The sequence below is a fragment of the Cucurbita maxima genome, unplaced genomic scaffold (genome assembly GCF_002738345.1).
Source record: "Cucurbita maxima cultivar Rimu unplaced genomic scaffold, Cmax_1.0 Cma_Scf00003, whole genome shotgun sequence".
NCBI lineage: Eukaryota > Viridiplantae > Streptophyta > Magnoliopsida > Cucurbitales > Cucurbitaceae > Cucurbita > Cucurbita maxima.
In genome coordinates this window covers 1,309,717-1,329,325 of record NW_019272019.1, presented here as the reverse complement: position 1 = coordinate 1,329,325, position 19,609 = coordinate 1,309,717, and the positions used below count along the sequence as shown (strand labels likewise).

At 34.2% G+C, this 19,609-nt stretch overlaps 1 protein-coding gene and 1 long non-coding RNA gene across 2 annotated transcripts in view; one reads left to right on the top strand and one right to left on the bottom strand.

Moving 5' to 3' along the window:
- Window positions 1-4,568: 4,568 nt before the first annotated feature.
- Window positions 4,569-19,609, bottom strand: part of LOC111474000 — a 15,709-nt gene continuing 668 nt past the window's right edge. The window contains exons 2-3 of the long non-coding RNA XR_002715835.1: window positions 17,359-17,363; window positions 4,569-4,706 (exon numbers count right to left, since the gene is read on the bottom strand). This is a non-coding gene — a long non-coding RNA (uncharacterized LOC111474000). The remainder of the gene's footprint in view (window positions 4,707-17,358; window positions 17,364-19,609) is intronic.
- Window positions 11,842-13,510, top strand: LOC111473865 (extensin-like). The gene is made up of 2 exons (XM_023119238.1): window positions 11,842-13,155; window positions 13,244-13,510. Exon 1 carries the CDS (start codon window positions 11,873-11,875, stop codon window positions 13,136-13,138), a length of 1,266 nt encoding a protein of 421 aa, XP_022975006.1. The 5' UTR covers window positions 11,842-11,872; the 3' UTR covers window positions 13,139-13,155; window positions 13,244-13,510.

The window sequence follows — 19,609 nt, the reverse complement described above, 5'->3', positions numbered from 1 at the left end:
AGTGGGAAAAAAAATAACTATTTGAATAGAGATTAAGTGATCTTTTGTTCGAATGGAAGATTGTGAGATTGATATCAAAATCAAATTTTGGCTAAGGAATGGAAATATCATGAGTATATAAGTGATGAAAAAATCTCTAGTGATATGAGACATTTTAGTGATTCCAAATATAATAGAAAGACCGATGCACAAAGTGAACAATATCATGTCATTTTGGGGATAGATGAATAATATCGGATATCCTAAATACTTTGCAACCATTACTCAATATAATGTATGGTGTCACAATTTTACTAAGAAAATAGTAGGTTATGACATCCATTCGGTCACGTGAGAGTCAAGACAAATAAGTCCGGTTGGGTTTTATGTCCTAAAACTCATCGTTTGTAAACAAAAACATATTCTATTTTCAATAAAGTTATTATTGTTGTTTATTCGGTAAAGATTGTTATTGAATAAAGTGAACTTTACGATTATTAATCTAAATCCAATAAACTAAGAACACTCTGACTATAGTATGATTACTTGAACTATATGTAAAGACATAAGAGTGGATCAAGTTCAAGTATATAGTCAAAATGATCTATAGTACATAGATAAGGCTGAATACCTTATCCTGGGGACACTATGAATGCGGCCCACTTTTGTATATGACATAAACAATGTGATCATTAAATTGTACATGTGGAGACATGTGAGTAGGGGCGTCCTATGTAATGAGTATTGCATAAGATCGGACCATGAAGAAAATCACTCTCACTTTATAATGTCGCTTACTGCTGAGACTGATTTTATTTTCATTTGATGACCTAGGTAACTCGATCTTAATACTGAGCTAACCATGAACTTCTGTTTATTCGGAATTATCCTTAGATTTGTATGGGTGAGAGTGGCTCAAGTTCACCGACTCAATAGGTCTCCCATTTCAGGGGTAAGACTGGGTAAATGGCTGGGGACGTGGGGTGCGAGATGGAACCCACTCCTACCCACTTTTAGGGATAGAAGAGAGGTAGTTCCCTTAAGTACTGACTCCAGGTCTTGAACAAGGGGCCCCGCCCTCTCATTGGCCTGAGAGGGATCCGGTTTACTGGTTGGACCACAAACCAATTGTTCATTAGAGGATCAGTGAGACATAAGAAACAATAGGTAACTTCAGGGGTAAAACGGTAAATTGACCCAGCTTTAGTTACGAACAACCTGTGAAGGATTGACTTACTAATCATGATTATATCAAATGGACAGAAATATATTTATAGTGAGGAGAGTGCAACTACTAGGCTATAGTGGAATGTCCTAGTAGTTAACGAATGTTGGTTAATAAGGTTAATGAGTTTAACCAGTTAATCTTGGATCGTTCGAGCCCATGACCTATTGGTCCATTAAGTCCCTCAGCTAGCTCATATCGAACTAAACCATAGAATAGTGTGACGAGTGAGTTCGAAGTGTTCGAATTCAAATTAGGGAGAATGCGCTACATATATATGATATATTTAACCGCATTTTAATGCGCTACATATATATGATATATTTAACCGCATTTTTTGTTTTATTTACGAATTAAACAAAAAGAGAGAATCTGAGATATTTAAATAAGATTTAATATCTTAATCAAATATGTGTCGGAATTAATTGGGATTGACATTTGAATTAATATTACTTTAATTTGAAATTAATAATTCAAATTGATTGTTGAATCAAAATGAAGAAAGTCTAACATGTTGACTTCATTTAATGGAAAAGTCTATGTTAGTGGAATTTTGAGGTGTCAAAATTTGATTTAACCAAAATTACATGCTTGCCAAATAAACCCCACAAATTTGAGTAGAATTTTGAGTATCAAAATTTGGTTAACTCAAGCATGCATGCTTGCCACATCATCCCAAACATTTGAGTGCAATTTTGACACTCAAAATTTGGTGATCTCAAATTTGCATGAACATGCAAACATGACTCTATAAATAGAGTGATCATAATACATGAAAGGTCGTTCTTCTTGGTGAAAAACCTTGAGAAAAACCTCTCACAAACACTCTATATATACAAAATCCCTCTCAAGTTTAAGTCACTCACCGGATTCCACAATCCCGTTGTAAGGCCGGAGGATAGTGGAGAAGACACTAATGGTGGTTCGAAACCGGTTCGTGAGGAAAAAGGAACTTGAACTACAAAATTAGTATTCAAACTTATTAAGTTTTAATACTTATGAACATGCTAGTTATTTACTATAATTGATGTTCTAAAAGTGCCTAAAATCTAAATTGCTTCCGCACGTGTTATATTAACACCATCAAGTCCATGATGTGATAAAAAAAATGATGCATCATCCAACAGACTAAAATAAGTGTGCATTAAAGCCAAGTTGAGGCATAATAAAAGTTTGAGAGAATGAGGCTACATGAGTGTCAAAGACAAGCCTGAGAGGGCTGTTGATAAGATAAATAATCACTACAAGGGGAGTAAGATTCGAATTACCTTGTGATCGAATATCTCAAGGCAAGAATATTGTTTGAGATTCGAATCACTCCAAAAGCGAGATCGATCATGTCTAGCTTGAATGATTCTTGTTGATCAAATATCTCAAACACTTGTTTGAGATTCGAATCACTCCACAAGCAAGATTGATCATGTCGAGCTTGAATGATTCTACATGCAACGTAAACTACATAGAATTGCAAATAAACTTAGCAATGGGCTAAAGAAAGCACAAATGCATCTTTTACTATATATTTTCCAAGTCTCTTATAAATACAACATACATGGCTCTATATAGCCTCAAAATGAAACTACTAAAGTTGTAACATTCATACTTAATGGTCATAATTAACCATTATCTAATTATAACCTAAAGTAAATAAAAAATCCTAAAAACTCTAAATTACTCTAAATTGAAACCCACCCAAAATTTATAACAATCAAACTTCATTCTTCTTCAATGTGGCATGAATGAAAACATCTTTTGATAATTTTGACAACCTTTTCTTCACATCTTCATTGAAGTATATTGTATGATTGATGTTTTTTGGTTCATATCAGCTGTGTAGGCCTCGAGCCATAACCTAAGAAGTTGGTGTGTTTGATATGAGTTTCTACATGCGGCTCTAGAGTTAAGTCCGTCTATATGAAAGATGAAAGCTAACCAAATTTGGTATCAATTGATATTCGATGGACACTCCAAGAGGCTTGGGGCTATATGATCGTGCGCCAAAATAATGTTTACTCCATAAAGATTTGAAATGCCCCAAAATGTACTTTAGAGGGAGGCATGGTGTTAGCTCTCTATGACCCCTAAGCCATGTGGCCTAAGCAAGCTACCTTGTGACACATATGTGTCACAACAAGAGCGAATGTCTCAAGTGACTTCCTTTGAAATGGATCGTTCAAGGATAGTGTTGGACAACACGGGTGTGCTGACATCGTGCCCCAACCTATGTGAGTTTGGTATATGCACCCTCTATTCCGTAAAGAGTCCCTAAATGACATGACATAAACATGAGAGAGTTCATGCTCTGATGAGAACTTAGATGAATTGATGTTTGAGATATCCTAACGAGATGAGCGATACATGGGTCGATCCCGGTAGACATGTCCGAGCAAACCAAGATGGTTGAACTATCTTGAGATATGGTGTATGATGCATGCCCCATGTACTAGGACATAAATAAAAGGAAGAACAAAACGATTCTTCTTTATGCTATAATTTTAAGTCACGGAGACCTCATGCATTTATGTATGTCATGTGTATCAGAATACTTCTTCATTATGTTATGTTAGTATGGACGCGTACCTTCGATATTTATGTTCGTCATGATATCATGTGAATTTTTCCTCTATGGTGTTTGACGACACGTCAGCACGTTTAACCCGATGTAGTGACGTCTCTTATCTAGGTAAGAAAATTAAGGGCAAGTCACAACAATTGATTTGTTTTATCCCACTTGGGCATTGGAAGACAAATGGAGGATACATTATTTTACGACTTCAATTTGGCCTCTCGATTCATTTAACTCGAGTTTGATATCTTCAAACCCTTTTTGAGGTTGGCTGAATTGGCACGGGTTTGATATTTTTATACCCTTTTGAGACCAGCTAATACGGGTCTAATACTTTCTAACTCTTTCCTACCATTCACGTTTTCAATGTTAGTATGACTAATTTTTAGCTAATTTAAATTATTTAGAGCTAATTTTAGATTATTTTATGCAAATTAGGTGAGTCAATTTCTATAATACACTGCGTGACTCCTTGAGTGAAATTAAATTTGAAGGAGCAATTTTAAGCTAGCACAGGGAACAAAGTGACTAACCTTAGACCAACCAAATTGGCTCTTCAAGCACGTTGAAAATTCGCCCAAGAGTCGCTCCACAGACTGGAACACTTAGAAAAGCTCTCATGTTAACCACTTCAATTCCTCTCATTAGACCATCTATAGCACTCATAGCTACAGCTCTAACCCGATTATTTCCTAATAATTGTTGTACTTCACAAGTCACATTAATTTCTTGACCGACAGCATCTTGATCTTTAACTATCAAAGCGTTGCAAATATTAGGCATTTTGCCCGAGGGAAAAGCTACATCTAGTATCGGACCAATGATTTGAGTGATACGTCCCAAGTTGTGTTTTTTCAAGCGTGGAAACTTCAGGACCAGAAGTAGTAGGATTTGTTCATAAAAAATGAAATATGTCGAAATTTTTTATTATTTATTCTCCAACTTCTCTTAATTATTATTTTTAAAGAATATATATTCAAATTGAGTGGGTCATTTCTGACACATTATCTTTATTTATTTTCATAGCACATTTGAACCGGTAACACGAGGATTTTGAATCTTATGCTCTACTAAGTGAGCTATGCTGGCCATTTCTGACACATTATTTTTATTTATTTTCATAGCAGATTTGAATCGGTAAGATGAAGATTTTGAGTCTTCTGCTCTACTAACTGAGATATACCGGTCATTTCCTTTTCGACACATTAGACTTATTTTCATAGCATATTTGAACTGGTAACACGAGGATTTTTAGTCCTCTACTCTATTAAGTGAGGTATACCGGCCATTTCTTTTCCAACACATTATCTTTATTTATTTTCATAGTAGATTTGAACCGGTAACACGAGGATTTTCAGTCATCTGCTCTACTAAGTGAAGTATACCGATCATTTCCTTTCCGACACATTAGACGTATTTTCAATAGCAGATTTGAACCGGTAACAGGAAGATTTTGAATCTTCTTCTCTACTAACTGAGTTATACCTGCCATTTCCTTTCGAGACACAAAATTTAATTAAATATTTAAAAATAAATAAATAAAATTGAAGTAAATAATTCAATAATTTATTTATTATTATTATTTTTTATTATTTTTTAACTAATGACCTCCCCCAGATCCGACAGGCCCACAATTGGGGAAGATTACGACATCTATTGCTGCTTCGAATCCGGTGTTTATTTCTCCTTGTTTTACTCAAACGTGGTCTTGCCTGCCACCTCAGCCACCCACTTATTTATTTTTTATTATATTATTATTATTTTAATATTATATGGTCGACAAATTTGTATAAAATTAAATAATATATAAAGAAATACCCATATTTTATGGGTCAACCCAAGCCCCATGTTTCTTCCACGTGGCCCGGGAATATCTTTTACTTCTTTTTAATGTTTTTTATTTTTATTTTTTAATTTGATTGATAAATGAGAGTATTTTTATAATTAAAGCTATACAGAAAGGAGAGTTAGACCGTTCATTATAGATATTTGTCTTACATTACGGCTTACCATATTTGTCCTTTTAGAAAAGGCAAATGTATTGTATTCATTTATGACTCTTTTCTTTTATTTTTATTTTCATATTATTTGTAATTTACTGTATTCGGTAAATGATTATAAATAAGAGAACTCTCACCACAAATGGTGTGTATTCAGCAAACATTTACATTATCATTAAATAATACATATGCTAAAATGATATTTTAACTTAGAAAACGATGCATATTATATAGTTTAACATCGAAAATTTAACTTATTAATCGAGTATATTATATAGTGTTGTATTGAAGTTGATTTTAAATAAAATTTCAGATACATTATATATGTCGATATTTATATAATATAGTGTTGAAAATGAATTGATACATGTCTCCAATAATGAAAAATTAGTCAAAACATAACATGCTAATCTGTGTCTCGAATATATAATATAGTTTATTTTATTTCTATATCTCTCTCGGTTGATTCTAGGCATTTTCCTCAATCTCGTATTTCTTTTTGCTTTATTTATTGTATCAATTCAATGACTATAAATTTTCTTTCTTAATCTTTTTTTTTTTTCTCGAGATAGAGATATTTCATAAACTTTACAAGAGGTCGTCCAACATAAAATTGCACTTTATTAACGTACATTTAAATTTAAAGTTTCTCCATCGATTATTTTAATTAAATGGAGACAAATGTTCCCAAGTCCAAGGAGATATTATATATATATATATATATATATATATATATATATATATATATATATATGCCAATTTTGAATTGGTTCCTTGTTGTGTGCATCTTTTAATTATAATTTACTTATTACCAACTTATTCTTATTCCCTTTTGTCACGAGACACTAGATAATCAATTTGCAACACTTAGGCTTCTAATCTATTGTTAATGGAAATTATGTGTTTCGTGAACGAAAAGTTAGACGCTTGCCCTGCTCCTTCCTTAAAATATTCGACATTCGAGGATTTGCCAATCTATTAGGCACGGCTAAGTACCTTCAAGGAGGCTTGTTCGACATTCGAGGATTTGCCAATCTATTGGGCACGGGTAAGATTAGAGCATGACTCTGATACCATGTTAGACGAACACGACTCTCCACAATGGTATGATATTGACCACTTTGAGCATAAGCTCTCATGGCTTTGTTTTGGGCTTCCCAAAAGACCTCATACCAATAGAGTTAGTATTCCTCACTTATAAACTCATGATCATTCCCTAAATTAGCGGATGTAGAACTTTCATCATCCAGCACTTATCTACTTCTATCTTTAAAAGACATTTTTTATTCAAATCCTGATTTTTTTTTTTTTTTGTTCGATTTCTTTGTGGTGACGGGTTGGTTGGAGAGATAATCGAGAGAAGGGATGAGAGGTTAAAGGAAAGAAAAATGGGGTAAGATAAATTCACTTTTGATACTTTATTCAAAATCGAGATTATATTATTATTAATTATAAAAAAGAGCAGTTATATTAATTATTTTTTTTTTAATCTCAAACATTTATTTATATATAATATATTATAGAATGTTGGAGTTTATTTAATAATTAAAAAATATAAAATAAAAACGTTTTAAGAATGATTGTAATTGGATCAATGTGAAACTGATCGCTGTAATTAACTAATAATTAATTAATTAATTAATTAATTAATTAATTATCATTATTATTATTTTGGTTAACATGAGAGCCTCACATGCTTGAGAAAGCCAAAAACCACTCTGACAAAATATTATTTTTTATTTTTATTATTCTCGAAATAAGTCATTTATTTTTCTTTAAAGTAAGTTTATTTATTAATATTTTGAAGATTTTATCAATTATTACCCCCAACTTGATAATTATTCCTGTATTTAATTATTATGTTCCAAAATTAAAAAAGACTTAAAATTGAAAATTATTACATATATTTTTGAGCTAAATAACTTTTTTTATTAAAAAAAATTAAGCCTAATTTTTTTATTATTATTAAAAATTATATTGTTTTAAACTTTAAGAAAATCCATTATAATAATTATTTAATGTGAACAAAATTTCCCCTTTTTTATTTGGATATTAAAATAATTATAACTAATTATGATGGAGTGCACGAGCGTAATAAAATAATATAATTTAATTTCATATTCATAATTTATATTATTATAAATAAATTAGATGCTCATGTACTCTAGGTGTCATAATCCCACCAGCTTTTACATTGATTCGTCCTTGCATCCCTTACGACATGGTCACGTTTATTATTTCTGGCTTCAAAGAATGAAAACTATTCTCACAGTAACCATGAAGTTTCTATGATTAAGCCACCGAAAAAGAAGTTACACTTTGTTAGTATAGATAGTGACTTTCAATTTTTAAAACTTTTCTTAGTCATCCTATTCACGGAATCATTCTCATTTATATATGGTCTCAGTTCATTCATATACCCCTTCTTTATAGGTCACAAAAATTATCACTTTTTTTTTTTTTTTGTATATAATAACTCGGGCTTTGTTCACTTAAATCTAATTTTATAAATTTGTAATATTGATGGGTAGATTTTTAAATTTTTCATACAAACTATAAAAACAAATTAATTATTTTATAATAAATAAAATAATCATCATAATATTAAATTATGCAAAGGATAATAATGATGTTTGTTATTATAGTAAATCATTCTTGCACTTTTGAAACCTTTTCTTTTTAATTATATTAAGGTCAATTATTAAATAAATAAATAAATAGATAAAAAGCGTGAAATGACCTTTATGTACATATGTCAAGTTTTTTAAAAAATACCTATTAAATTTGGATAAAAACCGTTAATACCTTGTTTTAAAAATACCCTCGGTTCTTAAGAGTGTTTAAAAAAGCTGACGAAGGAGATGAGTCAAACAGAGAGTCTATTGGACGGTCGAAGCAAGCCATCGGATGTTCAACAAGCAGTTTCACGATCAGGTATGACCTGAAAGTTGTCATTGTATACTCCTATGAGTCGGAAGGCAGTGGAGGAAAGAGAAGGACACTGAGCGTTCAAATTCCCCTTTAAGGTGAAGATTGCAATGCCGAGTATCAAATAATATCGGGTGAAAGCGTAATTTGGGCGAAGATTCATGCAAATATTAAAAAAAAAATTGGAAAAAAAGGAAAAAAAAAAAAGTATAGAAAAAGTATAGTTTAATGTTGTAAATAATAATTAAAGTAGAAATGAAAAAAGTAGCATATATTATAATTATTATGGGGCGCTCTAGAAATTAAAAAGCAGCCGCCGGGTCCCACTCCCTATAGACAAAATCATGCATAAAGCTTAGCCACCCATATCACTACACTATCAATCAACACAATATTCATATATATATATGAATATAATATTTTTATGATAATACTCATCAAATTTTAAAAGTAACATTAACGTCATTCATCTGTATAAAAAAAATCTTATCGTCAATAATATGAATGAAAACTGTATATCGACACTTCATACATTATCTATGAACGTTTTTCATATTAGGTTGGAAAGTTCATGAGTATTTTTTAAATATAGTACTAATGAAAAAAATATTTTTGAACTTTTTTTTTTTTTTTTTTTGCAGAGAATTACCGGCCTTTCGGAGCAAGGTTCTTTAGACTATTGTTCTCATCAAATATACCGAACTTAGTATCGGCAATAGGTCTGTGGACCGCTTGTAGGGCTTGATAGGTGGTGGTATCACACCCTTCCCAAAGAACCGTACGTGACACTCTCGCCTCATACGAGTTTGTCCTGGCATTAGGACCTACTCTTTCCTTTGACCATTGGGTCCTCGAACTAGAAGCAATCTTCTTCTAGTTGCGAGATGAAATCTGGCAGCTAATTGCTGGCTCTGAATAACAAGCCCGGTAATCAATTCAATTCTTCCATAACATAATGGGGCATGGTTGCGCACGAGCCGAGAAGCAGCCTGGTCTTAGAGTTCTCGGTGCTGAAGGTCCCTCGATTCAAACTCCAGTTGTCTAAACTCTTGTTCTTGTCTTACTAAAAATCATTCATAAATGATAGACTCGAAGGACCTGGAAATGCTATGAGATGTTCAAAAATAGTTGAAGTTAGTTGAATATGAGGGTCACTGTGATTATAGAAACAAACATATAGAACATATTTTAAACTATTTTTTTTAGGAGACAAGTTTTATAGTCTTGAAGGGAAGTTCGAAACGATTAACTCAAAAAAGACAATATCTAGCGGTGAACTTGAACCGTTACACTGAATTTAAAGATATTTTTATTAATTTAAGAAACCGAGGCTACCAACCAATCTTGTTGGTCAAGAATAATGAACTGTGTGGGACGAACTTACAATTCTTTAATTTTCTTTGGTTAGATTAGCTTGCACTACCTTGATCAAATTTGTACCAATAGACTATTATTTCATATCTCCATATTTCATCCACTTTAAACTCTTATTATAATATAACTTCTAAATTCATTTTTTAATGTCTATTTTCGATTTTTAACAAATTAGTAATATATAAAATATAGAGTATGGGTTTAGCATGTGTGACACTCAAGTAAAATATCGTCCACTGTAACAGTTCAAGTATATTATTAGAAGATATTGTCTGCTTTGACTCGTTACGTATTGTTGTCAGTCTCATGATTTTAAAAATCAATTATAGAGAGGTTTCCACACCCTTATAAGAAATGTTTCGTTCCTCTCTCTAACCATTATGGGATCTCACAATTCACTCCCTTAGGGACCTAAGGTTCTGGCTAGCACACCGCCCAGTGTCTAACTCTGATACCATTTGTAACAATTCGAGAGGTTTTCACACCCTTATAAGGAATGCTTCATTCCCCTCTCCAATCAATGTGGGATCTCACAATCCACCCACTAGGGGGCCCAACGTTCTCGCTAACACACTACTTAGTGTCTAACTCTGATACCATTTGTAACAGTTGAAGCACACCTCTAGCAGATGTTGTCTGCTTTGGCCCGTTACATATCGTTGTCAGTGTCACGATTTTAAACGCATAAGTTGGGGAGATGTTTCCACACCCTCATAAGGAATGCTTCGTTTCCCTCTCCAACCAATGTGGGATCTCACAATCCACCCACCACTAGGGGGCCAAACGTTCTCGCTAACACACCGCTTAGTGTCTAACTCTGATACCATTTGTAACAGTTGAAGCACACCTCTAGCAGATGTTGTCTGCTTTGGCCCGTTACATATCGTCGTCAGTGTCACGATTTTAAACGCATATGCTAGGGAGATATTTCCACACCCTCATAACGAATGCTTCGTTCCCCTCTCCAACCAATGTGGGATCTCACAATCCACCCACTTGGGGGCCCAACGTTCTCGCTACCACACCGCCTAATGTCTAACTCTGATACCATTTGTAACAGTTGAAGCACACCTCTAGCAGATGTTGTCTGCTTTGACCCGTTACATATTGTCGTCAGTGTCATGACTTTAAGCGCATATGCTGGGGAGATGTTTCCACACCCTCATAAGGAATTCTTCGTTCCTCTCTCCAACGAATTTGGGATCTCACAATCCACCCCCTTGGGGGTCCAACGTTCACCTTGGCACATCACCGATGTTTATCTCTAATATCATTTGTAACAGCTTAATCACACCTCTAGTAGATATTGTCCGCTTTGGCACGTTATGTATCACTGTCAACCTCACAATTTCAAAACGCGTCTGCTAGGAAGAACCTCATAATTACTCTGTGGGAATAGTCTTCATTGTTAAAAGCGATAAGTAACGTAATCGTGTTATAAGGTAATACTAGAGCTATTAGATACGAAATCTTGATCTAGATCTGGAGGTAAAAACCAAAATAATGTATTAAAATAAAAAGTATAGAGTATTTAAAATCATATATGAAAATAATTTCTCATTAAAATTAATTAATTGGGGTTGGTGGATTATGATGTCTCTCTCACTTACCTTGTCCTAAGCATTGATGACAGCCCATTTGACTATTCAAAATTGGATCCTTTTATATATATATATATATATAATATTGAGATTAAAATAGTGAAATTACCATAATGGGTCGAGTGATGAAATGGTAAATTTTTGAAGCTATAAAAGGGAGTGTTTAGGCATTGCTTAAGAACTCACAACCAAACCAAAGATGGGGAAAAGAGGTTCCTCAATGGCCTCTTTGGCGGTTGCCATTTTGGCAACATTGCTCTCTTTAACCTTGCCTTCTAATGCCAATGAGTATCTCTACTCTTCCCCTCCTCCTCCGACTCCCGTTTATCACTACAAGTCCCCGCCCCCGCCTCCTCCTCCGCACAAGAAGCCTTACCATCCGCCTTACCACTACAAGTCTCCTCCACCACCTCCGCCCGTGTACAAATATAAGTCTCCTCCACCACCTCCACCGTACAAAAAACCATATCACCCACCTTATCATTACAAGTCTCCGCCACCTCCTCCACCTGTTTACAAGTATAAATCTCCCCCTCCACCACCGCCATACAAAAAACCGTACCACCCTCCGACACCCATTTACAAATATAAGTCTCCTCCACCACCGGTTTACAAGTACAAGTCTCCTCCACCTCCGCCACCTTATAAGAAGCCGTACCATCCGCCTACACCAATTTATAAGTACAAATCTCCACCACCACCATACAAGAAGCCGTATCACCCACCCACACCGGTTTACAAGTACAAGTCTCCACCACCACCAGTGTACAAATACAAGTCTCCTCCANCACCACCACCATACAAAAAGCCATATCATCCACCTACGCCGGTTTACAAGTACAAGTCTCCACCACCACCGGTTTACAAATATAAGTCACCACCTCCACCCCCACCATACAAGAAGCCATACCACCCTCCCACGCCGGTTTACAAGTACAAGTCTCCACCACCACCCGTCTACAAATACAAGTCACCGCCTCCACCACCACCATACAAGAAACCCTACCACCCACCAACACCAATTTACAAGTACAAATCTCCACCACCACCGGTCTATAAATACAAGTCACCACCTCCGCCACCACCCTACAAGAAGCCATACCACCCACCAACACCGATTTACAAGTACAAATCTCCACCACCACCCGTCTACAAATATAAATCCCCACCTCCACCACCACCGTACAAGAAGCCATACCACCCTCCAACACCAATTTACAAGTACAAGTCTCCACCACCACCTGTATACAAATACAAATCTCCTCCACCACCGCCACACAAAAAGCCCTACCACCCACCATACCACTACAAGTCTCCTCCGCCGCCACCACCACCGATCAAACCCTATCACCCACCTCCAACCCCAGTAAAGCCATACCACCCACCACCCGTCTACCACTACAAATCTCCCCCGCCACCACCACCAGTCTACATTTACACATCACCCCCACCACCTCACTACTAGACACTAATCTCATCAAGGTACTAAGCACACAATCAAACAATGTCAGCTTAATTTTGATAACTTGAATGAAACATTAACCAAACGAATCTTTACTGTCATTTGTAGGAAGCAAAAAGAGGATGTCAGCAAATAAATGGCACGTCGATAAGCGTTAAGAATTGGAACAGGGAAGCCTGGAGGGTTGTCGTCGTTACTGGAGCTTCATAACTGTTGAATTTGCTGTTGTTTTAGGGTTTGTCTTGTTTTTTTCTTTTCCATGTCATTTTATTAGTTGTAATGCACTATATAATATATATATATATATATATATTAAAAATATGTGCTTCAAAAATCAGAGGTTGCTCATTTCCCAATAAAAAAGGTCTGTTTTTTAATTTATTTTTTTTATTTTGTTGTGAGGGCCCACATTTTTTGTTATTTATTTATTGACCCCTCTTTGGATTCTCTTTTGCTTTTTGGCTCAATTATTTACTGCCCTTTTTTTGTCACATGTCTACCATAACTAAGGCTATTGCAATTGTACTTTAATTCAACTACACCTAAGTTATATAATTGGGACTTAGTTGTGCAAAATTCATAAATGTGAGGATTTAATTGTAATTAATTTAGTGGATAGTTCGAAGTTTATGGTTTAAAGTCTAAAAGAACTACGATGATAATGGTAAAAAAACGTTTTTTTTTTTAAATAGATTGAACCTATTATTACAGAAATGATTCGAATATCTGGCGATCTTCTAAAAAAAAAGATATAAGATTCATATTTATTATTTTTTTCCGTTAATTTCTTTGAAAAATTTGCTTTTTAGTTTAAAAATATAGTGTTTCAAATGACTCAATGGGTCGTCAAGAAGGTAGAAGAGGTAGGATGGACAGTTGGTCAGATCTAGTATGGATCGTACATGGACGGCTCTCTTAGGGTTCCCTCATTTGGGATCCCTGGGGAAGAGGATCAAGTTGGCCCTTGCAAACAACTTGATGCACTATCTCCCTTCAACCCTTTGAGCGAAATGCAACAAAAGGAAGGAAAATTCATGGATCGACCCCATCGTCTCCACCCTGTAGGAACTACGAGATCACCCTAAGAACACCTTCGATATCCAGGGGTCGCAGACTGACCATAGAACCCTATTTAATAAGTGGAACGCAAGTCACAATCTATCACTAACATTGATTACAAATGTTAAATATTCTTAATTTTCATAATAATCTTAAAAGTAGGTGATAGGTTGTGACTTTCCAATGTTTGATATTTGAGATTTACGAGATTTTAATTATTAATATAACATATATTGTGAATAAATAGAATTTTTAAAGTAATCTTAACCCTACAACCTGGATTGGGTTGAATGGTGTAAGATCCGTTAGAGAGGGAACAAAGTATTTGAAGTAAGAGTGTAAAAACCACTCCGTACTGAATGCTTATTAAAATTTTGTGAAAAAATCTAAAAAAAGACAATATTTGCTTCGTTGGCACTTAATCAACTCAAAGTTTTAGGCTGATCCACGATCTTTTCAACCCAATTGGTGTACGCTATTAATATAGTGTAGAGATCTAAATCTCCCCCTTCATAGAAACGAGTAGATATCTTAATTACTATATTACCCTCATTTGATGTGATGTCACGTTTAAGATTTACTATAATCATTTAATAATAATTTTGTGTATGAAATAAAATATTTAAATGAAATATTTGAAACCATATAGATAACGTATATACACTGTATACATTAAAACATGTGATGCTGATAGTAAAGTTTCTTTAAGAACTGTCGATAGTGACAAGACATTACAATAAACAATGGATTAATAAATTAGATCCATGATTCAAATACCTACCCCTCATTTTAATATAATAAATTTTCCATATTCTTCCAATAATACAAATAATAAAACTATTCTCGGTCCGGTTAGATTTGTTTTGATGAGTACTACAATTTTGATACACGAATCGAAACCAATCATACACAAAATCAAGCGGATATTGTTCTCTTTGGACTTTTCCGACTTTTCCTCAGTTTTTAAAACATGCATGTCAGAGATAGGACAACCGAGGTGGGATCTCACAACTCACCTCCTTCGAGGTCCAGCGTCCTCACTGACATTTGTTTCTTTCTCCAATCTCCTTCGTTCTCCTCTTCAATCTATGTGAGATCTCACAACTCACACTCTTTGGAGCCCAATGTCCTCGCTGACACTCATTCTTTTCTCCAATCGATGTGGGATCCCACCAAATCCACCCCTTTCGGGTTCCAACCTCCTCACTGGCACATCGTCCCGTGTTTGACTCTGATAACATTTGTAACGGCCCACACCCACTGCTAGCAGATTTTGTCTTCTTTGGGCTTTCTCTCAAGGTTCTTAAAATGTCTCTGCTAAAGAGAGGTTTCCACAATCTTATAAAAGATGTTTCGTTCTTCTCCCTAACCGATATGAGATGTCACATAAATGAATGTATGTTCTAGATGCGAGTTGCTGAAGCTTTGAAGATTGGTTCAATTGAAATGAATTGGTCAATTGGATCGAGTTACCCTATTTTCATCGGTTGATTTCTTTTTTATTGTTTTTCGAGTTGGTTGCTACTTTGTTAATATTAAATATAATTTCATAGTTTAATGGAGAGATTTTAGAGAATTTGAAGGAGAAAAATGCCCATTGAGTTGAGTTAAGTAGAAATTTGGATTATTAACCCATTTAAGTATTCCTACTGATTAAACTTTATCATAAAACATAAACTTCATCTTAAAATAATGTCATAGACTTACGTGTTTTCGAGAGCATCTTTAAAGCGACACATTGAAATACTAAATGAAATAAATAAATATTAAAATTAAAAAAAAAAATCATATCCTAACCAAAGTCTTAAGTAAATAAATGCAACTACCCTATACATGTGGCATGGTCTCGAATTGCGACGTCGTCCTCAGTCGTGTAAGGATGTCTGGTCTTTACTAAAAAATGAAGATAACACATGGCTTGAGTATTTTAAGAAATAATCGGTAAGCGACCTCAGTGGTTACATGAAAACACATACAATTTCATGAATGGGATCTATCATATAGCCTATGACACGCTATCATAAATAGACAATTTGGATGTGTACTTAATTTCTCTACACATGGTTCGCATGTGCGAGTATAGACTCATTAGTCGGGCGAGCATTTTTTGGTAGTTATTGATGCCGGAAACCCGTTAGGAATAACAACCGTCACGACAGCATTATGATAAACATAATGATCGTTTCCCTGCCTCGTAGTGTACGTATCTGTACTATCATGAAGGAGAAGGGGTATCCCCCGATGCATGAGCATACAATAATGTCATTTTGTCATATCATTTATCATATCTTTTATGTGTGTGTCAGGGTTGTATTTCATGCTAGTTCGTCGTTTTGCTTGTCAATCATATCACATATGATTCATGTTGCGCATATACTATATCATAACTTATCATATCTTTGCACTTATTAATTCACACCATGCACATATCAGACCATATCATATATCATAAGAGTCACATGGCACACCATAACATTTCATATCACAATATATTATATCGTAAACATATCAATTCATTGCATACATCATAATATTCACGTATCATATCATACACATATCATTTCATAACAATTTACATATACAAGCATATGACACGTGCGAAGCCATGGGCATATGTCATCATTTAACATACAATTATAACCAAACCAACAGTCGGGCCCCTTACTTGGTTGACCTAGATTGGTTGACTTAGACCGAAGCTAATACGACTCCTTGATGCTAACTCTACTTACCGCACTGAAACTTAATTTTGACTAAGAAGTCCAACAATCATAAATTATAAATAGAAATAGACTCACTAATTTTGCATAAAATAATTTAAAACCTATTCTTAATAATTTAACTAGCTAAAAAATTTACTCCAATTAATTTAAATTAACTAAGCCTAATTATGCATAAATAATTTAAACTCGATTCCGAAAATTTAACTAGCCAAAAGATAGTCGTACTAACCTTAAATGTTTCCGAACAATTGAAACTAGGAGAAAAGGGTCTGAGCGTATCAAACCCAATCCAGATCAGCCAAAATACTGGTATTGAGCCATCAAAAATGTATTCTCCGACTTGCTTCAAACCATTCAAGTGAGATGCTAAAATGAAGTGAAGAACACATATGATAACTTATTTATTATCTTTTTTAATTTTTGGGTTATTACACAAACAACTCGAACTATATTATTTAATAAGAGATGTTTGAGCGGAAAACATCTACAATCAAAACAATTGAGTTTGGTATAAAAAAAATGTTATAACCCAATTCAACTTATAAACACTCTCTTTACAAAACTCTGGGGTTTAAACCGATACAATTATTAGTTTATGACTTCAAAGAATACAAACTCGAACACTTCTTATCATTATCAACTTCTTCCAACTAAGAATAATGATGTATGGCATAATCAAAGCATCATACAAGCATGTTAGAGGAAACTCATATTTGGAACAAAGAAGTCAATGAAGATAGATATTGAAAATGGGTAAGCAAAAAGGATGGGTATCACTTGCATACAAATTGGTAGCTTATTGTTGGGAGTAATTGAGGAATATGCCAAAAGAAACAAAGATGGGTAACCAAAATGGAGTTAGGAGCTCACATGCAAAGGGTTTCAAGGAGAAATGATGATATGAGGGCAAAGAACAAGTACAGTTCTGGTTTTGCGTCTGAAACACTCTTTGGGACCAAACATCATGAATCATTGAACATGTCGACTTGAATAAATATTTTCATTGAACTTGTCAGTCCAAAAGGCTGCTACCTTGTTTCTCAATATGTTTCTTGTTTATTTTTCTATCCCAAGATATTCATTTTCATTATGTATGCTACATACATAGTATACCTAACTTAGTTTTCATGGTCATTCCAACACCACCGTCATTCAAGCAGGAATACTTTACATTTGCATAAAATATAAGAGTAGCACGTGACTTGAGTATTTTAAAAAATGCTCAGTAAGTAACTTTACTGTTGGATCAAGTGATGCAAACACATATATACATAATGAAATCTAACCTTTAAAACAACATACCATGATCTTGAGATCTTTCCAGTCTAGTTAGAGTTGGATGTAAGGTACTTCCCTACACAAAACTCACGTACGCGTACAATGACCCATCAAGAAGACTCGTATACTTACCCCTTAAGCCTGGCTTGTGGGGCTAAATGCGCTTATGCGCCATTGTACACCACAGAGGGAAAGGCTCACATGATATCATGGTGAATATAGATATTAAAGGTATGTGTCGGTACTAATATAGCATAACAGGAAAGTACCCTAATGCATATGATATACATAAATGCATGAGGTCCCAATGACTTAAAATTATAGCATATAATAAGAATCATTTTGTTATTCCTCTCATTCATGTCACAGTGTACACATATGAGTCATGTATGCATAATACTCATCATAGACTTCACATGCATCATCATTAGTATAGTAATAATCTATAACCTGGTTTTACATGGCATAACATACATAGTATTATCATACATAACATGGCATAATAGGACATTATATACGTACATAGCATGACGTCGTAGGTCATCACATAACATACATAACATAACATAACATTCCTAAGTATGACACATGCAGGGACCGCGAGGCATGCGTCATCATACAACATACAATTCTTCCAACCAACCAACACTAGAGCCACTTACTTGTTTGCCCTTGATTGGTAGAGTCCCTAAATATTTTTAAGTTGGCCAAAGACTGTCCTTCAACGTCTTATTTTACTTATACGGATTGATGATACAACAATAGGATATATCAACAGATTTGAGACTGATGATACAACAATAGGATATATCAACGGATTTAAGGTTGAATTAGACTTTGTGAAACATATTCAGACTAGTACTAAGAATAATTAGTAACTCCGACGTAGGCCAACCAAGTAACTGGTTCTAATGTTAGCTTGGTTTATCATGTATGATATGCGTGTATTGTGGCCCCTTGCACGTGTCATAATTATGATTGTTATACTATGTCATGCTATCTTGTACTATGTCATTTCATGTCATGTCATGTCATGTTATATTGGGTTATGTCGTGTTTATAAACTATGCTATAGTGTGAATATGTCATGTTGTAAAATTATGTTATGATGTTGATAATCTATGATGCATAAACCTTCCTACACCATGTTAGGTAAGTTATGTTATGTATGAAAGATTTGATAGGAATTATGTATGCATATTCATAGACTAAGAGTATTATAAATGAATTATAAATGAATGAAGGTTTAACTTACCTCATAAATTTATGCCATGATTCTAATCTATGCGGATTTCATGCATTTTTTTTTTTTTTTTGTGTCATATGCATACGGTTATGATTTTAATCTATAGAGATCTCATGCATATATATATATATATATATATATATATATATATATATATATATATATATT